The 24,613-nt window shown below is 42.9% G+C and overlaps 2 protein-coding genes across 3 annotated transcripts; both read left to right on the forward strand.

Annotated features, from left to right (window-relative positions):
* Positions 1–1,580: 1,580 nt before the first annotated feature.
* Positions 1,581–5,541, forward strand: LOC136544724 (ylmG homolog protein 1-2, chloroplastic-like). Of its 2 annotated transcripts, none has more exons than XM_066536788.1 (2): positions 1,581–2,263; positions 4,042–4,971. In XM_066536788.1, the coding sequence occupies exon 1, from the start codon at positions 1,718–1,720 to the stop codon at positions 2,243–2,245; it is 528 nt and encodes a 175-aa protein (XP_066392885.1). In that variant the 5' UTR covers positions 1,581–1,717; the 3' UTR covers positions 2,246–2,263; positions 4,042–4,971. The 2 variants fall into 2 exon arrangements, with proteins under 2 accessions (XP_066392885.1, XP_066392884.1); XM_066536787.1 differs by lacking the exon at positions 4,042–4,971 and adding an exon at positions 4,978–5,541 and having other exon boundaries at positions 1,582–2,263.
* A 5,370-nt stretch (positions 5,542–10,911) lies between these two features.
* On the forward strand, positions 10,912–15,432 carry LOC136544725 (actin-related protein 2/3 complex subunit 2A-like). The gene is made up of 7 exons (XM_066536789.1): positions 10,912–11,010; positions 11,135–11,201; positions 11,987–12,194; positions 13,074–13,243; positions 13,341–13,418; positions 14,965–15,097; positions 15,173–15,432. The coding sequence occupies exons 1-7, from the start codon at positions 10,949–10,951 to the stop codon at positions 15,379–15,381; spliced, it is 927 nt and encodes a 308-aa protein (XP_066392886.1). The 5' UTR covers positions 10,912–10,948; the 3' UTR covers positions 15,382–15,432.
* The last annotated feature ends 9,181 nt before the right edge of the window (positions 15,433–24,613 follow it).

Raw genomic sequence — 24,613 nt, forward strand, 5'->3', positions numbered from 1 at the left:
GGCTTTCGAACCATTAGGCTTCCTCAAAAAAGAGAAGGGTATACACTTCACATCACTATTGCATTTCTTATTTGACACAAAACCAGTAATTATGTCTGCACTTGCTTCAGATGATGGATCAAATCGTGAACTGAGATCTTGAGCAGTTTGTGTTGGGATGATCTCAGCAAGGGTCATGACTGAGTCCCAAGGGAGACAACCCCACCTACGCGACCTGACTGGGGTCGCAAAACTAAACCATGGTTGTGACTTCTGTTACACAATGCTCATAAAAAAAGAAGGTTCCCTAACTATCTCGACAGCTGATGCGAACAAGAAAGGTTAGCCATACCAAACATTAAGCACCCGATCTAACCAAAGCATAGGAGTGAAGGGAAGGCCGCCACCCCATGTCTCCTCCGATCTCATCGACGGAGTCATCGCCATCACCAGTAGGTTGACCAAGGAGGGAATCGCCGTAGCCAGGAGGACGCCGGTGACAACCGTACAACTACGGGATATACCTTCCCTGACTCTTTGTGCCAAGGCCTGCTCCAAGTAGACACGGGTCCCCGCACCTAAAGCATACATGACTTCCTCCTCTACTAACGAAGGTAAACTCAAGAGATCTACTAACCTAAGTCTAAGATTATGTATCCTAATCATGTTTAAGTTTTAACACTAAGTAATTTCTAACAGTTTGTTATCGAGATCGGTATAAATAAATATACTTTAAGTTATATACATGTACCAGTGCAATCCTCATTGAAGGGCGCAACATGAAAAGTCTAAGATAGAACTCTCATCACAATCATCTATGGACAAACTAATCCTAGCCTAAATGTCAGCAACAAACTCTTGTCTCATATGAAAGAACAGAACTACAATGTAGGAGGAAGCTGTCAATAACTTTGTTTCTCCTGTTGTAACGCACGGGCATATTTGCTAGTTTAATTTATATCCTTTTACCTCTACCTCTCTTTAGAACGTAGAAAAATTCTACTTCCTATATTTTTTTCACTTCCCCTATATTTCAGGTGCTTGAATTTTAAGATAATTTCAGGATAACACTCTTGTACAATTAAAGTAGTACAAGTAAATTATTACTTTTGTGATTTATTATTTATCTATTGTATCATAGCATATCAATTTTTTGTCCTTGTCTAACTAACTATAGAAAAAAATTATGAGTTATTAATTGTCTTTGTGTCAACATATATTAGATTTTGTCAGTTTTGTAGTTTGTCTATCGGGTTTTTCATTCTTGTAATAAAAAATTACAGATTATATGTCTACATAAATTGCAACAAACTAAAGCTGTAATTTTAGTATAAGATATATATAATAACCGTAGCCTGAAAGAAATCTAAATTTCAGGCACCTGAATTTTAGCGACTACAATTTTTTTCTATAAAAATATACGGACTCCTACAAAATTTTCTATACAAATTCTACAGAATTCCTTCTTTTTTCCTGCATTCCAAAGGCCTAGGTTCGCGCATGGCGCTGCCTTAATGGCCCATTTACCGTGTTATTTGGGGTGCAAGTCCACCTACTGCAGATCTTTCACTTACAAGCGGGGCCCACACGAAACGCTAGACCTCTATCCTCTTCGTCCCGTGCCAGGGCCCACGGCCACTTCGCCTTCCGGCTGCCGCCCTTCTCCTCCGCCGCCCGGACCCCCTTCCTCCCCAAGCCCTTCAGCTTTCCACTCCCGCGTCTCCGGAGAAGCGGCGAGATGTACGGCATCCTGACCTCCCCCTGCCCTCGGTCCCCGCTTCTCGGCACCCTCCCGAGCCCATCCGCCCGCCCATTCCCCAGAACCCTAGCCTTCCCCGCGAGACCCCTCCCCCGCGGCCTCCGCCTGACCCCTCCGCGCGCTGCCACGGAGGCGTCGGCGTCGGCGGCAGCCACGGCGCTGGGCGGGCTGCTGGCGTCGCCGCTCTCGACGCTGGAGGCCGCCCTGCGGGGCCTCAACTTCGCGCCCCTTCGCGCCCCCGTGGCGGCGGCGATGTCGGCGGCCGTGCGGTGGCTGGGAGTGTACCGGGAGGTGCTGCTCGTCGGCGTGCTGCTCTCCTGGTTCCCCAACATCCCCTGGGACCGCCAGCCCTTCTCGGCCCTGCGCGACCTCTGCGACCCCTTCCTCGCCCTCTGCCGTGAGGTCATGCCCCCTGTGTTCGGGCGCAAGCTCGACCTCAGCCCGCTTGTTGCGTTCATGGCTATTGACATCATCATCATGATCCTGCGCCCGCAGCCACGCATGTGATGACTCCCTGCAGCAATGGTACGGCTTCACTTGCTCTAATGATTACGCTTGAGTACGAGTGCCCAAGTTATGCTGTGAAGGATTAATTAGAGCAATTGGCCATGTTATGATGACTCTGTTATTGTCAATATCTTCGCATTTGCATTAACAGTGAGTTAGATCGATCATGCTATGTATGGATATTAACTTGCTGGATGGGTTGCGTGCGCAATGATATAACATGAATTCATCTTGTCATGCCAGGTTGCATTTCTTAATGCTACAACAGGGAACATGTCATTAAGTTCATGATAAAGTGATATCCATACCAATTATATTTCTTGTTTGGTAAATTCACCTGCTCGTGCAATGTGTAAAACTGTAAATTAGCTTTCTTGTACAATGCTAAGTATTTGAGAATAGCAATGTAAATTGCATTGATATATGGGTGTTTATGAGTTGTGCGTATGCAGTGAATTTGGTTAGGTCTTGTGGTAAAATTTGTTTCTTGATCCTGCATGTGAATAACCTCACTTTCATGCTGTACATAATAGCTTAATTTTTGCCGTATGACTTTCGGAAATGAAATAGTTTGTATATTCTGGTTCACTAGTTTAAGGAGTGAAAGTTGGCAGCATATTATCCCATATGAATATGTTAGAAAATGTTTCTACTGGTAGAGTGGTAATGTTGTTGATTCCTATTTCATCTTCCTAATTGATGTGATCTATACATTGACATGTACTCCCTCCGTTCCAAATTGTAAGTCATTTTGTCTTTTCAGATCTTCTAGATGTATCTAGACAGTGTATATCTGGATGTATAGCTAAAACTATGTACCTAGAAAGGCCAGAACCGACTTCCAATTTGGAATGGAGGGAGTAGTAAATGGGACCATGAAAGCCTTTTTATTTCACAATTTGCAACCATGTTGGTTTTTTGGAAATCTGAAAGCAGACCCATGCAGGGTTAATTTACAATCCACTACTGCAATCTACACTTTCGACAAATTCTGTTACACCTTTTTTCAATTCATTCATGATTAGATAATTAGATGTCTGCAAATTCTACTATATAGTCAGTGTTTACATCTCAAACTAACTGCGGTAGAGTCTAATTAGATAGCAGATCTTATTTCTGAATTCTTGTAGAGGCTAGTTTGATAGCAGATGTTAATGTTTAGTTGAAGTATGAATAGTGGCTAATGCAGAGAAGGTCTTTAGTCCCCGCTGCCCCCCCGCCCCGGTTTGGTAAAGGCTAAATCCAAAACGTAGGTGCTACATTTCTCAATTGGTAATATAAATGCCATATACTGCTTTATATCTGGACCAACATGAGTCTATTACCATAACCCATTGGTATTACCTCCTGTCATATCTGGTCCTGGTTTGTCGATGCTGGGATAGGGTATCTCATGTTCAAGTATAGGGCATAGAGGAATCCATGGTTAACCATGGATCCACTTTAGTTTAACTCAGTTAACTATTTTTTTTTCATGTCTTGGACAAACCAAAAAAACTAGTTGTTAGAGTGGATCAACGATCAATGGATTGATCCATGGCCATCCCTACTCATGTTCTTTCAAGAATGAAAGTATATTGACATGTGACCAAATTTATCATCACTTTTGTGAATAACTCAATATTTCATGCTCCCTTAGCCTATTTGTTGCCCTTGGTGTACACTGGAATTTTATGCGTCTGCTGATCCTTAGAAATTGCAGTAAACATATACATAAATTGAATGCAGATTATATAGAAAAGAGACATTTCTGTTATTAATTTTCATTCGTTAGACATTTGGATTTTTGAATGTAGAGGGGGCCTTCAATTCACCACTTCGATAGTAGAAGCGCATATGAGGAAGGAAGCCTATTCAACTTTGGGTAGTGTTTGGGCCTATCAACTGGACTGTTTCTAGATGACATTTGGCAAAAGTCTTGAGGCATAACTTCCTTCAAGACATCCAACCTTTCCTTCCTTGTTCCCATCTCATTATGATTATGGTTATTGCTGCATGGTAGGGTAACATGAGCTAACACTAAATATATTAAGCATTACATGACATGGCAACTCAGCAGGGCAGTCGTGGGCTCGTGGCTTCACTGGACTATTGCAGCTGATTCCGACTAGTCGTGTGTTGGCTGCACTCTTGTTCTTGCCCTGTAAAGTATAGAGTGATGCACATCAAAGCAAATTATGAGTACCCTAATTGTGCTTCTAAATTCTTGTGCACAAGCAATATTTTGATTGCTATTGCAGTGTGGCAGCCGAAATGACTTCATTGATCTGTATGTTTTGCATTTTGCATTTGCGCTGGTGGTGGAAAATCAAATCTAGTATTATATTTCCTGACCGTACGTAAATGATGAACACATTATTTGTTGGTCAGAAATACTGAATGTATGTTGAACTTGAACCTTCACGTGAGAGTGGTGTCTTTCTTTCCATTATGAAGGCCACAGGATGGGTTAAGATAGTACTTAATGATATGGTGGCTGTGATTCCTTTTATGAAGAGCATTAAAATTTGCTATCAAATCCCTAGTAAGGTTTGACTTTCCGATGAGTATCTTACAACAGTATAGTTTGAGGAAATACAGTATGTCCCAAGTACTTTTTACCAAAATTACACAATTTTTTTAATTCCTTGAGTCAACTATTTCCATAAGCCAATTCAATGGACTGGCATTACTCTTTTTAAAAAGAAGATTATTCTTATTCTTTGTATTTACAGTGCTGAATTATATTACAGGGGTTGGAGAATGTTGGTTGGTATGTTAGGCTCTAACTGCAGGAACAAGGATCTAAGGCTGTATTCGGTTACCAGATGGCAAAGAAAGGTGCTGTGCTTTTCACCTCTACCAGTACAGAAGTGGTGGTTGGATGGATTAGTTTTGTTATCTTAGCATAGCGGCTATGAAGGTTGTAATGCAATATAAATGATTTCGAGGTGGCTTCATTGCCAAAACTTCTTCCTCTTCTTTTTTTTTTTTTTTTTTTTGCAGTGTTTGGTGGTTGCTGTAGTAATATATGTGTTGGCCACGTATACGTATTGGTAGTCACAGTTTTGGTCTGTGCTCACACATTCAATCCATCAATTAATCGCTTATATAGTTATATTCTACTATGGCATAGTCACGTCTTTTGATGTGTTTCTGAGAATTGGATCTTCTTGAGGATAAAGATGAAGGCCTTCTTGAATTGAAAGGAATCTCTCACAGAGTCGCAGAAAGCTGATCCGTTGTCCCTGTTGCTCTTCATTTTCGTGATCTTGGCCTCTTCGCCAGTGACATTTTGATTTATCACTTGACTTACACCTATCCGGAGAAGCTTGTGGACTATTTATTTATACTAAAAACAAACTAAAAGCAGTGCTTACTGATACAGTGCTCAGAGTTTGATATTGATGTTGTACAAGACTGTCTACCTTGCGAGCTGCTTGATTCTCTGCAAGTAACTGCCAGCAAGAGCTCATAGTCATTTCTTATATGGGGATCCGAAACACACTAGTAGCTGTCTAATTTGGTTAGCCATTTTTTTTGGCTATGGCTAATAATTAGCTTTAGCCATTTAGACTTTAACTAAAACCCAAGTGTAGTCCTTTATTGACAAGAATGTTGATTGCTTGCCTGGTTGGAAAGCAGATCTTTTGACTAAAGAGGGCCGTTGGTTTCTGGTCTAACTTGTGCCCCCCTTAAATGTGGGTTTATCTTGGGTTCTTGGCATGGCTAGGAGCCTAGGACACTGTCTTGTAGCCTAGACCATAGTTTTGCCTTCCTGGAGAGCATGGTGAGGTAGACATATCTCTAGTCCAATGGTGGATCCAGGATAAAAAGTTTAAGGGGGACTAAGTTCGAACTGTTCTAAAGACACAAAACTATGATTTTAGCAAAACTAAGGCCTAAACCTCCTCTTCCTGCCATCATCTTCAACCTCAAGCTCCTAACCTTCTCCCATGGCTAAAAATTCATGAGGGGCTGAGGGGGCTCCATGGGTAAAAATTCATGGGGGATGAGGGGGGCTCCATGAGCGCGACCACGATAGGGAGGCTTGAGCCCCCCCAGCCCCGGTGGCAGATCCACCCCTACTCTAGTCTACAACTTGGTTGGGCTCTTAGGATGGGATGGGTTTGATCGAAACCAACTGATCCTAGTGGTTCATGGGATACATTTTCAATTCATGACAATCATTGGGTGTCAATAACTAGTGAAGCCTCCTCAACTCTGATGACAAGCACCTTACTCATCATAGCAAGCTGCTAAAAGATACAAAACAAGGAGAGTGGGATTTTCCACAACAACGTCCCCAAGAAGGGTATAATGTTCATAGATGCATCATCGACTAGAAAAGACTGGCCCTATGTTTTTCCGACCGATATAACCCTAGAAGGTGGGAACCTTATGGCAAATCCTGTAACGAGGGATGTAGCATCAAAGACATTAATTGTCAACATCCGTGTGGTGCAAAGCAACTCACGAGTTCCGAGCATCCCCTCACAACCCAAATGAACACGTCCCATTGTTGTCGTACAAAACTAGCAATCACTCAACGATACAAGTCACTAAGGCAATGTCTGCAATGAGCCACCACTAGCAGGAAGACGTTGTCACGATGACCAAGACACAGACATGCAACATTGTTGGCTGGCCCTATCGGTCGCCTTTGTCCCACTAGACACTATATACACTAACCACTGCGGGCAGCCAAACAAAGTTATTATTCAAGGGAAAAAGCCTTTCCCGTAGCCACTGCTAGGGACAATCGATGGGCCTCTAGCCACCATCACCTTCAGCAAGCTTTGATACACATGCACCACTCTTGCCACATGCTAAACCAATAACCATGGTGTCTTGTCCACACACACCATAGCCATCACCAACCTCTTGTGGAGAAGGGTCTCTACGAGCATGTTATCCGCTCAAGGAATTGCCACCATATTCTATCACCCATGGTCAGGATTCGACCGTAATCTTACTCTCGCTACAACCCTACCGCCATGTGGAGCAACAACCTCATGATTTTATCACCACTGCAATTAACGTGCCTTCCACAGACATGATCACAACTAGCGCGCCATGCGTGTCACCACAATCGTTGCAGCGCTTGCGCAGCCCAAGCAACTAATGCACACAACCCCGCCATGTGTTGCACCAATGTGACACCCCATTCACTGAATCCCACTCGCTACCATGCAGGACATGTCTGTCATTGAGACACTAGTAGCTAAACGCCAAACATGGGCCCTATAGAGTGGGCGCCTCCGACCACCAGATTTCAGCCCAAGATGCTGAGTCGACATCGTGTGCTAGTCACCACAATAGAGAAACCCAAGGAGCGCTTCCATGCCATCATTGTTCATTGAGATCGCCTCCTCACGCACGAGACATCTCCAATGTTGTTGAGACCAAGTCAACATGCCCAAGCTTGCCACGGAGTCGACGGCTCTAGTCGATGGCATGGGATATGAAGCACAAGATCTAGGTCACTATCGTCATCTCATCTGGTGCTAGGTTGGAGAACAAAAACACCAATGGAAGAGGCCTCTCAGCTATCACCCTTGTGGTCACACATAACCTCTAATGACGACCCAACATATACTGAGGAAATAAAGATTTGGCTTGTGTTGCTTCTAGGGCGACATGAGGGCTAGATGTAAAAGGTTGTTCAACAAATGTTCGTGCATGGTTGGTCAGGTAGTTTACTATTTTTAAGTTAAAAAATTACTAAAAATCTAGAACTCATGCTGGAATCTCATGTTTGGTTTAGAGGAGATGGTCAATTTGAATCGATCGGATATTTAGGTTGATCCTCTTTTTAGACTTTAGAGGTGTTTGGTTTGGAGACAAATATACTCCCTCTATAAAAAAAGTGCAATCCTCTCTTTTTAAGGAATCAAATAATTTTAGATTTAACTAAATATATTGAAAAACTAACTTTTATAATATCAAATTAGTATCATTAGATTAATCATATAAAAAATTATTTGAAGATATAAATATTGATACTATTTTATATTAATTTAAAATTATTAACTAGAATCAAATATTGGATTATATATTTTTTTTAGATGGAGGGGACGTAGGTGCAAATTCGATGACGCCATGACGGGTCCATGACTCCATGTCCATCCCACAGTTCAGGAGTTGGGAGTTTGGGACGAGGCGTCCACGTGACTCGCACGTGTGCCCCCTCCATCCGCGCCTCCTTCACCATGGTCGACACAACAAGCGTTGGCGCACCGGACACTACCGGAGGCGGCTTCTTTGCCAAGTGTCTGAGGCACTTGGCAAAGGCCGATATACATTCGGCAAAGCCTTTGCCGAGTGTTACACTCGGCAAAGGGCGCTCGGTAAACAGTTTATCGGCAAAGACCTCTTTGCCGAGTGCATTTTATCGGGCACTCGGCAAAGGCTTTGCCGAGTGACAATCCGACACTCAGCAAAGAAAAGTGGCCGTGACGGCGAGCGCCACCGTGACGGCGGCTTTGCCGAGTGTCAAGGTCAAGCACTCGGTAAAGGTACCCGATTTGCCGAGCGCCGTTGACTTAGACACTCGGCAAAGGTGGCCACTTTGCCGAGTGTCGCCGACAAGACACTCGACAAAGTGGCGACCTTTGCCGAGTGCCATAGGTCCTGACACTCGGCAAAGAGGGTTTTTTTTTTATTTTTTTTTTAAAAAAATCTTTGCCGAGTGCCATAGGTCCTAACACTCGACAAAGAGACTCCTTTGCCGAGTGTCTTCTCCTGACACTCGGCAAAGAGGCTCCTTTGCCGAGTGTCATTTTTTGACACTTGACAAACCATTTTTTTTTCACTTTTGACCTCCACACTTTTTCTGCAGTCCTCCGACAATACCTAGTACTCCATGTCCCAATGTGGCATATTTCTCGGACTTTTTCTATATTTCTTTAATTTATTTCATTTAATTGAATTTTCTTGGATAATTCAAATTATAGCTGCTAGTCATTCGAATAGTGAAAAAAATGAATGGAAAAATGATATTTATATTATTTAGTATAATGTGAGGCCGTATCCAGGAACAAACCACCAATTTCGAACATCTTGTTCACGAAACATGACCACGAAGTTGCGGTCGAGTTGTTTTTAAATTCTATAAAAAGTAAACGAAGTCTGAAAATCATAAAACTTGTCAAGATGTCAAGATATTATATGTGGAGGCTGTGATAAAAAATTGAGGAGATTTCGCGCAAGTTGTCACATACGATGCTTGCAAGAAACCGGTTTGCAAGCATCGTACGTGACAACTTGCGCGAAATCTCCTCAATTTTTTATCACAGCCTCCACATATGATATCTTGACATCTTGACAAGTTTTATGATTTTCAGACTTCGTTTACTTTTTATAGAATTTAAAAACAACTCGACCGCAACTTCGTGGTCATGTTTTGTGAATAAGATGTTCGAAATTGGTGGTTTGTTCCTGGATATGGCCTCACATTATACTAAATAACATGAATATCATTTTTCCATTCATTTTTTTCACTATTCGAATGACTAGCAGTTATAATTTGAATTATCCAAGAAAATTCAATTAAATGAAATAAATTAAAGAAATATAGAAAAAGTCCGAGAAATGTGCCACATTGGGACATGGAGTACCAGGTATTGTCTGAGGACTGCAGAAAAAGCTTAGAGGTCAAAAGTGAAAAAAATATGGTTTGCCGAGTGTCAAAAAATATTGACACTCGGCAAAGGAGCCTCTTTGCCGAGTGTCAGGAGAAGACACTCGGCAAAGGATTAACGGCGGCTACCGGCCGTTAACGATGACGGCCCTTTGCCGAGTGTTATTGTTTGACACTCGGCAAACCTGGTCTTTGCCGAGTGTTATTCTTTGCCGAGTGTTCGGCACTCGGCAAACTACCTTTTTACCGAGTGCCATTTGTTTGCCGAGTGTTATTCTTTGCCGAGTGTTCGGCACTCGGCAAACAGCCTCTTTACCGAGTGCCCGATAAAAAACACTCGGCAAAGTCTGGGACACTCGGCAAAGAAGCCGTCTCCGGTAGTGGAGGCGACCGTGACCGAGCCAGCGCCGGTGACTCTTCTCCCTCCTCCCTCCTCCCTCCGCTGTGCAGGCGCACCACCATCCATTGCGATCTCCGTTCCTGCAGTAGGCTCGGCAGTGTAGAGAAGAATTGTCGCGACGGAGGTGAGAGAAGCCAGCGGCGCCCAGCGAAGTCGCCCCCCGCCTCCTCTGTCGTCGGCTACTGCTCATACCCGACACTCTTTATCGTCGGCGTCCAGATCTGGGCTTCCTTTGCCAAAGGTATACCCTAGCAACTCTAGTATTTGATTTTCCAATTATCCAATATGTGTACTGTTGTTTGCATGAGATGATATTGCTTGTCAATTGGGCCACAATAGATAAATTTTTGTCAATTTTGGCATACCAACAGACTCAAATTATTAATGTTCCTTCCTATAAAGGTAGGAATGGGATATATTTCACTTGGGATCGGTCACTGCAATAATGCAATTCTCACTGATAATAATGTTAGAGTTTTGAGGTAGTGTTTAAATGTTGAAATTTTCTAAAATTTGGATCCATATAAATGATCAGTAAATGAAATTTCAGCCTCAGTGCTACACTGCAGCTTATCATTATCCTACTGCTGCATGCTTCTGGAACTGAGAGAATTTTGTCGGGTTGAGGGTGGCTGAGGCGCAAGGCTGGTTGATAGGAGGAGTGGGAGGAGAGCCGTGGAAGATGATACTGCTCCAGTCCCCATTGAGGTTCCTGCTCCAGATCCTGCAAGACCGTGTTCTCAGGTATGTCGCTCGCTGCCACCTTGCTTTTGCTTAGAGAGAACAGAACCACATCTTGCTTCTGGTGGAATGGTTGTTTGCAATAATCTCATTTAATTTCATTTCATGCGATGTCGGTGCGATGCAGAGGCGAGAAGGGCATGGACATCGACTGTCACACGGTAGAGTTCGACGATGTCCGGTATCATATCCAGGTGAGTTCTATATTGTCGCATGGATTTGCGTCAAAAGCAGTGGCCATTGTGCCAAGTCTTGGCAACAAATGGATGGTAATACGTATACCACCATGGTGGCAATGGCTTGACAGATTTCGGCATCAATCCTAATCAATGTCAAATTCTTAGGGTAGCTAACTTTTGGCGAGGTTAGTTTTGGTAGAAATTAAACAGAGGTGACTATCTACTTGATGTTTCAGTCTAAAAAAATGTATACAGTTTGCAGTGTTAATCCTGCAGAATAACAATAGTCAGTAGTTAATTGGGTCTATTCTTCCTAGTTTGGTACATGTCATTTGATAGCATTTCCCTTTTAACCTCGAATTACCTATTTCTTCACAAGAACAGTAATAACAAGAGCAATGAATAAGATGCTGTCACCTTCTTACTTCTTGAGTTCTTTCATATACTGAATGGTTGCCATAACACTACATACTACATACTAACCATGTAATTAGCCACTAGCACTTATTTAATGGTGCAAGTAAAGGTTTCTTCTGTGTTTTGTAATATAAAAAATATGGACTTGCTAGTGTTTGAACATTACTATTTCAACTGAAAGTGTGTTCAAATTTATAGGTTGGTATTGTTCTACTTTAAGCAGGTTTTCATCTTATTTTCAAGTTCTTGGGTGTCGAAGCTGCATTTTCTTATTTTCTGAAATGAATATGGACATCGCTCTGTCATGTACACCTAGACATTAGGATTATCACCTGTCTCATGCTCAATATCACAATTCTAATGAATGTGGGCTTTGGTTTCAGTTTTCTATGAGGAATCCAAAAGTAATGGTGTTGTCAGTTGCTTTGCCTCTGCCACCTTCTGAAGCGATTCTGTATGATGGGCTTCCACTTGGTGCCATTGAAGCTATAAAAGCGGCTTATGGGCCAGTTGTGCAGATTCTTGATCCTCCAAAGGATGGGTTTGATCTCACAAAGAAGATAAATTTGACAAAACTTCCACCAGATGAAGGTTCTAGAGTTCCCTTCCTAAGGTTACTAATTGTCTTGTTGTGCTGCATGATCAAGTTGGTTGATGCTTCCTTTTTCGTTAGGCGTCTCCAATATTAAATTTCAATTTAGTGTAACATTTCCAGGGTTATAGCTGTCTTGCTGAACAACATGTTAAAACTCGCTGATGGTTTGTGTATCTTTAGATGCCATTCATCAGCAAAATTTCATTTCTAGTTAGTTGGAAACATCTTCCTCTATATATGAGTAGATGCTTCTGATGTCATGCGAATGTACGATGTGGTTAGTTGTCTAAGATTTGAATTGATTCAAGTGTCCTTTGACTAGATTAACTGTTACCTCAAAGAAAAAAAGGTAACAAAGAGCTCCAGATAGATATATTCAGTTTGTTCTTTACATTTTATTTATAGATGCTTGTTTTATTTAAAGTTAATTGCATCTTTGGATTTGTTACACAATTCCATCCCAATTATCTAAACATTTTTTGTTCATCAATTGTTGTTCTTAATTTATTATTGCAGTTAAACTAAAATATTTTTCTGTTTATTGGAATAAAATTCTTTGCACTGCTGAACTGTTGTGGTGTTTTTCCAGGCCACCATAATAGGTTTCACCGATGCCCATTTCGTTACATTTATTTGATGATGATGTGGGAGTTTTCATATTTCTATTTTTCGTCGATCACATTCACATTTAGGCCCTTGTATTTATCTTCAGGCTGCCGAATTCGGTCAGTGAGTACTTGATCTGTGGTGTATCCGTTTATGATAAGCCTGCCAAAGCCATAGACATCTCCTGAAATGTGATCATTTTTCTATTTAAGTCATGTTCTCCTCTGTATTTCTAGCTTCTAACCACTTGTTGCTTTACTATATTCCAGAGCAAAGGAATGCTATCTTGACACAAATTGCATCTATTAGAGAGGTTGTGCTGGGTGCACCACTGAAGCTCCTGCTGAAACATTTAGCCTCAAGGACAGTTGCACCTAATGTTGACAAGCTTGTTGCTCTTGTTCACCGTCCTAATGAATCCTTTTTCCTTGCTCCCCAGGTATAACTTTAGGAAGAACAATATCACATTATCACTTAAGTGTCCTGTACTAATTTTATTCGTTTGTAACAAATGGGATTCACTGTTAGTTTTTCAGGCAGATAAAGTTACCATCATGTATCCAATGAGATTCCAGGACTCCATTGATATTGTTTTAGCAACTTCCTTCCTGCAGGTATTTTGGATGCTTCCTTTTGTTTCTCTGATCAGCTTCCTGGCCTAGTGTTCTTCATGGTCTTTTGTCTTTTATGTTTATCGTATCAACTACATTTGACACTAAAGACCAATTTAACCTATCATAATGCTGCAATTCATGCTGCAATGTATATATGCAGCCTCTGTAGCACGGATACGTCAATGAAGGGTCGTATCACATATCGGATACGTATCCGATACGGATATGCCACTGATACGGCTCCGACACGTATGCTCCAAGTATCCGATTTTTATTTAATTTTTGGAATATTGAGTACCTGATACGTATCCACCTGTGGGATACGGCCCAGCCCAACAAGCGCTCACGCCTCACACTGTTGCAGCTCACGCCGCCGCCTGCGCGCGCGCGCCGCCTCCTGCGCAGGGGTTGCGCCCCGCTCGCCGGCCGCCGGCGACGAGCCTCCACCCCTTTCGTGCCATCAATCAACTTCTCCTCCAAACTGCCGCGCCGGTAAGCACCCACCAGTCCGCCATAGCCACGGCCAGCATCGCTGTGCCCTACACAGGGCATGCACCACCGCTCGCCGGCCGCCGGCGACGAGCCTCCGCCCCCTCCGTACCATCATTCGACTTCTCCCCTCCTCCAAACTGCCGCACCGGGGAGCACCCACCAGTCCACCATGGCCGCAGCCAGCTCCCGTGATGCAGGGGAGAGGACGGTTCAACAACAAAGCAAGCTCCTGGCGACATCCCATGAGTACATGTATGATTGCATGTAGAGTACTGAACTAATGATAAGTGATTACTCAAGTTATAGACTTTCTGAATTTTAATTTGCATTCTTATTTTTTTTAAAAAAATAGTAAAACGTATCAGCGTATTGTGTTTTCTGAGAAATTGCCGTATCTGCGTATCCGTATCCTTTCGATACCGATACACATATCCATATCCGTGCTGCATAGCATGCAGCAACCCATCAATTAAGGAGTTTTCCAAGCCCAAATAGAACTCTTACTTTCTTCTGTATCTGTTGGTTGTAGCTCCAAAAGACCAATCCTACTCAGCCTTGGGCAGGACTCAATGTGCAGATTCATCAAAATGCGAAAGCTATGTTTGATATGGCCCTAGGATGGGACAACGACCAAATTCTGGACAGGTCGTTGGTACTCCTGTAGATATGGTGGTCAAGACGGTGATTGATGAAGGGGCTGCCTGGTGCACTGCTGAGGCTGTGGACCTCAGGAACTTGGTCATAGCACTGGTTTAGGCCTCCCTACTTTGAGTGTCGTGGTCATGTCTTATCTGCAATGGTGCTTCTATTCCGATCTTTTAAAGTGCGTGGTGTAGTGGTTTGTGTGGGGTGGGGTGGGGGTGCGTACTGCGTAGTGTTTGGGGATTTTATTAATGAAATGAAACTCAGTTCTCCTGTGTGTTCGGAAAAAAAAATTGTTGGCATAACTACCCTGATAAAGCCTGGGCATTACTATCCTGCCAAAGGCCCTTTTGTTATGACCACTGATGGGAGCATCTTGCTTACTCTTTTTCTTGCTGTTGTTTAAATTTAGGAATTTGTGGAGGCAAGACGAACGGCTGCACTTAATAATGTTCCTTCTTGTATGTGGTCTCTGGCACCACCTCTTGAGTTAAAAGGAGTATCTGCTGATGCACTGAATGCAAATGCTGGCTTTGTTACTTTTGGTAATTTACACTTTTCCTAGTATCCCTTGTTCCTACATGAAACTATTTTGCCTCACAGACTTTTGATTTGTGCAGTTGTTTACCCTCGGCATGTTGAGGGTAAAAAGCTAGATAGAACAGTTTGGAATTTGTTGACATTTCATGCTTATGTAAGCTATCATGTAAAGGTAAGGCCCTTTAATCTGGTGTCATTTGTTTATATAGAATTACTAAGTTACTACCAGCAGCTTCCCTTGAATATTTGGGAATTTACTAGTCATGGTGAATCGGAACATTTCATATGAATGGCTGGGTTTGACTGACAGGAACTGAATTGATTTGTTTGCTTCAAATGACATCATTGTGGTCTATTCCAAGTAATATGTGACACTCTTTTTTCCATGCCTCGAATTTACCCAAAGAAACACATAACACTGTCTCTTGATCATGATTGCGCCATATATGAAAATACAAATTTTGAAAGAAGTCCTGGGATTTGCACAAATCATCTAGAAAAAAATTGTTACAGATGGGGGCAGAGAAAGGAAATTTGGGGGGGCAGTGTATTTCACAGCGTACACTTCAGCTTCAGAACAATAGAACCAAAGGACTCTTCTTTGATCTCATATTACTAGCAGGCTTGAGTGGCGATACAACCCACTTCTGGATTAATCTGTAATTGCAGATGGCTATCTTGGGAGCAATTGGGAATAGTTTCCTTAACCATAGCTAGCAGTCTCAATGTTTGAACAGCACTATATCTGGGAACATTTGATATTCATGTTGCTTGTGCATTGTGTTGGTTCTTGGCTGCTTACCAGTAAGCATTCAATACTCTGCATCTTGACTACCATTGGCTCATACTAAGTGTTTCTATGTGCATCTAGAATCAAGGATGGGTGTTCTATTTTTTTTTCCCCTCGAACAATATGAGAGGTGCGGATTAGGCCGTGATTTGATAATGTGGTACTACAGTATATAGTAACATGTGTTAATGATAGATTAATTAGGCTTAATAAGTTTGTCTCGCGGATTACTTAGGATTTCTTTAATTTGTTTTATTATTACTATCCAAACACTTCGATGTAACATCCTAAATTTTAGCCTATGAATTTACACACCACCGTAGTTGAGAGTTGAGGCATGATTGAATCACAGGATCACTCACGGTCACGGTACAGCTTTGGCTGAGTAATGTCGAACAGCAGCATCCATTTTATAAGCATGCTGTTCGCTGTTGCTTTCCTGGGCCTACTGTGGATAAGTTTGAGAAATTAAAACGATAATGATATAGCTCGGGCGTCTGTCCTGTGACTTCCCGTCCAGACATGGCTCATTCTCGTCCATTCGCCCGCGTCGCTCACGTGACTTCCAGTTCGAAACTCGTGGCTCATCCTCATCCACACGCCCGTGCCGCTCTGTGCTGTGTGCGCTCGCTCGCGGTCGTAGGACAGATTCTGCTTGAGCCACTCGCTGGCGCCGCCACCGCTCGTACTCACGCCTCCCGTCGCGGCTGCACTCCATCCATCTGCCGCGCCCACTGCTGAGGTCCGTGTCGGCGACCTCCGAACACTCCGTGGCAGCGAGCTCCACGCCAGTGTGTAGGATCTCTGGTTGGCCTAGAGGTGGGGTGAATAGGCCTGTCAAAGCAAGCAATCAAACTTTTATCAAATTCATCATGCGGCACTGCCGAACCAGAATAGCGACACTGACGCACCTGCAGACAACTTTGAGTCACAATTCAAAATTAGTGAACGGAAACTTAGATCGGAGAAATTTCTCAGCTTACTACAGGTATGATAGTCATAGATCAAGAGCTAGAAGTTGTAGGAACACCACACACAAGTAGATCGACTATAAACCCTAGAAATCACCTCAACCAATAATATAAAATACAAGTAATGTAAATTAAGCACAAGTGACACAATGATTTATCCCGTGGTTTGGCTCGCTACCGAGGCTTGCCTACCTCCACGTTGTTGAGGTTAACCACTAAGGCTTAGGGCTTTCCAACCCTTCCTCGTTCTCAAGTCAAGAGACTTAACTTTTAAGATGAGGGGTGAGTATACTAGCTTCAAGAGATGGTTACAAACCTTCCGGGGCTGCCACACAAGTTGGCAAGCTCCACGGGCGACGCTCTAGCCGGCTAGGAGCCAAGCTCCAAGAGTAACAAACACAATCGCTAGCTAAAACGTGAACCAAGTGCCATTTTGAGTTGGGGAATCAATGGAGCTGCTCTCTAATCGAGTTTTTGATCCTTTCTCTCAAGGATCGATGGGAAAATCAATGGATTTGCTTTAGGGCTCAAGGTCACTAATAGAGGAAGAGAGAGATGGCTCCTTTTCTGTTTTAGGCGTGCTGGAGTGAGGAAGAAGAGGCCTAGAGCCGTTGGGGAGGAAGGGGAAGGGTATAAATACCCCCTAGCCCCCAACGGTCACTTAAGTCGCGGCAGTGCCACGGCTCGAGTGCGACAGTGCCTCTCTTCAAGTGCGGCAGTGCCGCACCACGCAAGACAGCAAGGGTAAGAGTGAAGTGTAGACTGTCTTGGCTATGAATCTGAGGATGCATGTGTATGTTTGAGCACTTGGTAGCACATATTAGCTTAAGCATTGTGTCCCCCTTTATAGTACGATTTTTCCTATACTCAAATTTAAGATATAAAAGAATTTAAACCTCCTTTGAGTTTGAAGCAATCTACATTTGTAATTGGGGGCTTCTTCGTTTCGTGTAGCATCCTCGAACATGAATTCCTTGCTTGTCATCTCAATAAATCTCATTAGTTCTCTAATTGCATGGTCATTATCACCAAAACTCACAATTAGGGCTTGATTGCACTTTCAATCTCTCCCTTTTTGGTGATTGATAACAACCTAATTAGAGCTTACAAAAGATATAAAATAAATACTGAGATTTTCGAGCCATGGGTGTAGAGCCTCCACCTAAGTATGTGAATAGAGAATTGAATTCTCAAATTGGCATAAGAAGCCAAGATTCACATTTTAGTGAAAGTGATGGGGCTCCCCCTATATCCATGCTCCTGTGGGGTGCTGCATACTGTGTTAGGTTTGTAAAACATGATGCAAATGATAGTTTATGCACGATATGGTTTACTGTTGCAGTTGGGTGCGGCACTGCCTCATTTGCTGTAACAGCACAGATTAGAACAGATACCACACAACATGTAGTACATATAAAGATATACATTCTAGCACAATTATATCACAAGCGACAGCATAGATTAATATATGTCCATATCCCACACATATATAAAGTACTTAAGTAGCATTATTATATAAATAGAGTTTCTAATGGACTCTCAAACTCTCACTTAACAAAGACTACTCTAAACAGATACGAACATAACTCTAGCTACAACAAGCTCCATGGAGTCAAAAAAGTTGTTGACCCCTCTAATTTTCTCCCCCTTTGGTATAAAGAACCAAAAAGAAGAAAAGAAGAAAGACCAACACTTACTCCTCATCCTCTTGGATCATGTCCCAATCAATATCATCGCCACCGGTAGCTCCACTAGCACATGCGACGTCCTCGTCTCCACCATCATCATCATCGTTGGAGGAGGAGGAGGAAGAAGAAGACACCACCGCCCTCCCTTGGCGATGAGTGGTTGAAGTGTGGCGCTCACGCCTGGTGCTCCTCCTCATGGACTGCAAGGTGGATCTCAAATTGGTGTGTGGATCAAGCTCTGGCTACTCCTGCTCCTCCTCATCCTCTGAATCTGTGTCGGATAGGCTAGGGAGGTCATCAAACCTCGGCGGTGACTGAATTGAAGAAAGAGGTGGCAGCCCTGCACGCTCTCTAGCCTCCCGGTTGGATTCATGGTTCTCTAACCAGTCCTGATTTGCGGTCCTCGTTGCATAAGTGCATGTGGTGAAAATAGCCTTGATCCACTTCCCAAACTTCTCCATCTTCTTTTCCTTGCGAGGCCTAGAGCGGGACGACTCAGGCTCATCCACAACTGATAGAGAGCATCTCACTACCCTGCTAGCACCTGCTCCTCGGGTCTTCTCAATCTTGTAGACGGTGTGAAGACCATCTTTCTCAAATCTATAGCCAGTGACCCTCTCAATCATAAACATGAGATAGGGGGCATAGGGTATCCCCTTTCTCCCATCCTCCATGGCGTTCCTCAGCTCACGCCACATGAAGCGAGGGACATTAACCCTGTCACCTCTAGGAGCAAATCTAGCAAGCACATTCCTCACATATCCATTAAGATCAGAAGCTGCTCCATCTTTGGGATTGATAGTGTGCCTGATCAAATTGTTCAGAATATAATAATAGCTCTTCAGGCCACTGACCTTCCCATATGCACTTCTCCTGTCAATCCATATATAGGCAATATCACGAATCTCAGCTCTAGCCTCATCATGAATGTAAGTGAAACCCTGCTCCTCCTCTCCAAAACCAAGGATCCGGCTAAAAGTCACAAAATCAACTCTATAATGCCGTCCCTCAGTCATCCAATGAATCTCATCAGTGTAGATGCTATAGAAGATAGTGACATGGAACTAGGCTAGCACTTCTTCATTCCAATTATATCTGAAGCTCATAATATTAGTGAGGCCAAACAACTCACAAGCCTTGATCACCTTACTAAACCCAGGCTCATTCTTTCCCTTCATCTCCTCCCAATCAACATACTGCATCTTGACAACCTTGGATTTCTTAGAGTTGAAGTTCACAGATGCATAGAAGTTGGAATGAAACTGTAACACACTCGGTGTTACACTATAAATCTTTTGCTAAAACATGTCATGAGCATCATGGTTATGTGTTAATGCATGTGATATAGTGTGTAGACTGATTTTCGTAACTCAAAACGATCAACAGAAACGCAAAACGAAAGTTACATTTCAATGTCACGATTATATCATTTAGGGTTTTAAACCAATTTTTATTGAACAAAAACACTATAAAACATATATGCAGAACTTTAGTAAAGTTGGAAGTATGAACATTGTGGATGGCGATGAAATACCTGTGGTCGAGAAAGGAATTCACTAGCTAGCATTCTGAATAGCATGGAAATCGAATTTGACGCGAATCCGATCGAGACTTAGTCGAATTTCTTAAGTCAAAAAATGGTTTGACAAGGCTGAGTTTGACAATTTTTGTAGGGTAATCGGGTTAAGGAGTGATGGGGTATTAGGACTGTTGGGAGTATGCCCTAGAGATAATCATAGAGATGATTATATTGCCTTGTATCCATGATATATTATGAGTTCATTGAATTTCCATTATAGACAACCTGTATCAATTAGCAATTATGTGAATTGTTTGTGAAACTCTTTTAGTTGAATGGTTATTCTAATGTTGTCCCTGGTCAAAGTTCATGTGAGGACACACATGAATAATGGATTAGCACATTATTAGTTGATGACTATGTTTCACAAGTCATAGACATGGAGATGTCAAACTAATAATGTGGGCACATGTATGACATGGGGCTGGACTGACCCAATGTGAGATGTTGTTATTATCTCTATTCACATCATGTACGTTATGTCCTTAGACCTGAGATTGTTGTATGTATTCAAGATGTGAAACGACCTACTCAGGGACTATCAAACGCTACTCCGTAACAGGGTAGTTATAAAGGTGGTTTTCGGGTTTGTCGGGAAACATGCTATGAGACATAGACAATCAAGATGGAATTTGCCCCTCTCTATATATGAGAGAGATATCACTGTATCACTCTAATGATTAGATCAAGAAATGCATGGCCGTGCTTGGGTTAAGTGTTAACCTATGAGTTGGACCAAATATCGTGAGGCAAGGGAATAACAAGTATGTGGTTTTGTGGTGGTTCGTCTGATATGATCTTTGCATACACATAGGAGTTGACATGCCTTGCTAGAGGCCGCTATCAACTAATGGCCGAGTAGGAGTACTCGGGCCATGTCTATGTGTGCGTGAACCCATAGGGTCACACGCTTAAGGGGCTGGAAGCCTAATTCGGATTGGATCCGAATTAGACAAGGCTTAGGGTTACTAATGGGCCTCCAACTCGAGAGCTCATTAGGGACGCCTATAAATATATGGGGTGGGCAACAGGGCTAAGCAATCCATGCCTTTTGGCAGCCGCCGCCGCCCATCCTACGCCCGCGCCTGCTGCTCCTCGCGGACCTAGCAGTCTGGAGGCGCAACGCTTTCTCCCTGTACGTGTGGATACCTTAGAGGTGCTATATCTGGAGCACAAGGACGAACCGCATGAAGGGGATGGATGGACGGATGACCTTGCAACTGCACGACACTGCTACGACGCGTTCGACTACATCGAGTCGCTTCCGCTGCACCTGCGTGTCTAGTGGTAATCCCGTGATCTATAACTAGCAGTAGATCTTGGTTTATGAGGTCAAGTTTTTTTGTTTTCCGACTAGCGTAGCATCCTCATAACCCTACAGTGGTATCAGAGCCGTTACTGTGTTGTTATAGGTTCGGATGAGTGCGTATGGAGATATGCGCGGTTGTAGATGAGTCTCTGATCATGGTTCGTGATTTTACCGTGTTGGTCTTGTAACGATCTACTCGTACCGGTCGGAATTCCACCATCCGAGTTAAGTGATACATGTAAATCCAGTCATGACAAGATGGAGATCAATCAGATTGATCGAATTGAACCTAGGTCAAGTGCCGAGCGCATGTGATGCGCAACGGTGATAGATTGGATCTACTGCCGGGCGCCGGGGTGCAAGAAAGTGTTGTTCGGTAAAACAGCCATAACTTTTGCATACGACCTCAGATTGAGACGAATTCTATATGAAAATTGTAGAGAAAAAATTTTTACATCCGATTCTCACCGGCTTTGCCGGTTTCTCTGAAATTAGATTTGCGAAAAATGGCCGGGAAGATGGTGTTTTCGGCGTTTTAAGAATAGACGTCGGAATCGGTTAACTTTGTTTTGTAGGAATTTGTGACTGGTATAGCCCTTATGTGTATGTGATGCATGTATGTAATTAATTCATGGCTTGCATGTCGTGAGTATGACAATATGGCTGGAGCCACTAAGATATTGTCAAATTGATGTAATGGCATGCGTGCCAAACTGTGATGATCCTATCCGCGACTATGTAATCTTCTTCACTGCCTTGCGTTAGTGATAGCTAGTCTTGGTGGACTCATCACTGAAGGATGGCATACATGGATCATGGAGATGGAGATCATCATGAGGAACAGTTCGATGGAGATGGAGATCCCCAAAGGAACATTGGGCTATACCATGTCATATCTGTGTTAATGCCGTTCTTACTATGTTCTACTTTCACGTGCGATAATGTTTTTTGTCTACATGCGATGGTGAAGTAGAACGATCCCTCGGCAATGTTTAAGTTAAAATGCTTCCCCAAACCTTGCACTGTCATGTGTCTTGTACAATCGGTGGTGGGTCTATGAAATTAGGGTGCCACTAATTTTCCTTGACTAGACAAGTTCGTATCGGATACTTACAGCAGAAGGGTTGGTTACTTGGACAAGGTCATCCTAACAGTTAGGGACCTTGGAGCATGAGTAGTTGGGCACCAAAGCATAGAGATGCTACCCAACAACAAGAGTCATATGTGATATGATTAGCAAAGAGTTGCTTACCAATCTACCATGTCTTCTAGCGGTGATGCTAAAGCTCACTAGTAGACTTGTTAGTTGTGGGTCTTGAATCACTAAATTTCAAGAGAGGGATATTGATTTTAGTGGGAGTAGATTCTATTAAAGGTTTAATATTGTTTACTCTATCTTGGATACATTGTCTTAGTATTTTGCATTACTTTTGTTGTAGATAAATGGCACCTAGCAATCAACCATTTACTCTGCGTTCAATTCTTGAGAAAGATAAGTTGAATGGAACAAACTATGCGGATTGGATCCGCAACCTGAGAATTGTTCTCAGGGCTGAGAAAAAGGAAGAAATTCTAGACACCCCATTACTAGATGAGCCTGCTGATAATGCACCAGCTGTAGAGAAAAACACTTACAAGAAAGCATGTGATGCTGATCTTGAAGTGAGTTGCCTTATGCTTGCTTGTATGGAACCAGATCTGCTGTTGCAGTTTGACAATAACCATGCAGCACACGATATGATCGTGGCGTTCAATGATATGTTCCAGACTCAAGCCAGGACTGAAAGGTTCAATGTCTCAAAGGCTTTTGCTGAAACCAAGCTAGCAGAGGGCGCAGCAGTTGGGCCACATGTGATCAAAATGGTTGGTTACACTCAGAGGTTGGAGAAGTTGGGCTTCCCAATTGGCCCTGAATTAGTTACTAATTTTATTCTCGCGTCTCTTCCGTCCAGCTATGGAAATTTTGTCACGAACTACCATATGCATGGGGCGGAGAAGGGCTTGAATGAATTATGTGGCATGCTTAAAACAGCAGGGGCTGATATCAAGAAAGGTGCTGGCAGTAGCCATGTGATGGTGGTCCAAAACAAGCCTAAGTTTAAGAAGAAGGACAATTCTTGGAAGAAGAAAAAGGGCAAGGCTAAAGATGAGATCTCTAAGCCAAACCCACCTGCGCCCAAGGCTAGACCACCTGCTGATGCTGAGTGCTTTCATTGTCATAGGAAAGGTCACTGGAAGAGGAACTGCAAGCTATACCTGGAATCCATAAAGGATCATGGCAGTAAAGGTACTCCTGCAGCTTGTACACTTGTTGTTTATGTTACATACATTTTCCTTGTTAATTCTTATATTAATTCTTGGGTATTTGATACCGGATCGGTTGCTCATATTTGCAATATGATGCAGGGAATGATAGGAAGTAGAAGCGTGGAAAAGGGAGAAGTTGATTTCCGCGTGGGCAATAATGCAAGAGTTGCTGCGTTGAACGTCGGGACGATGCAACTCCACCTCCTGTTAGGATTTATTATGGAGTTGAATAATTGTTACTTTGTTCCTAGTTTAAGTCAAAACATTGTGTCACCTTCATGTTTGATGAAGGATGGTTATTCATTTGCGAGTAAAGACAATAGTTGTGTGATCTCTAAAAATGACATGTTTGTGGCTTCTGCATCCATTGTGAATGGGTTATTTATTTTAAATCTTGAAGATGCTCCTGTCTATAATATAAGTGCTAAAAGGCCTCGGCTAAATGAGTTAAGTCCTACCTATATGTGGCATTGTCGTTTAGGTCATATAAGTGAGAATCGCATGAAAAGGCTCCATTCTGATGGGCTTTTAACTTTGTTTGATTTTGAATCATATGAGACATGTGAGGCTTGCCTACTGGGCAAGATGACCAAGACGCCTTTCATAGGTTTTCCTGAGAGGGCGGTGTCGGTGTGGGACCCATGGGATACCCCGCAAGGAAGGGAGAAGACCTAGTCTAATTAGGATTCTTCCCCTATAATCTTAGTAGCAGTATTACTCTGTAATCCTACTAGGAACTCTCATTGCAAAACCGACTAGGACTCTGACCTCCTGACTATATAAAGGAGGGCAGGGCTCCTTGGATCGGGAGTTCAAGACGACAATTGTACAACACAACACTTTACAATCAATCCAACGCAAAGGCTAACGTCGACTG

This window comes from Miscanthus floridulus, chromosome 3 (genome assembly GCF_019320115.1).
Source record: "Miscanthus floridulus cultivar M001 chromosome 3, ASM1932011v1, whole genome shotgun sequence".
Classification (NCBI taxonomy): domain Eukaryota; kingdom Viridiplantae; phylum Streptophyta; class Magnoliopsida; order Poales; family Poaceae; genus Miscanthus; species Miscanthus floridulus.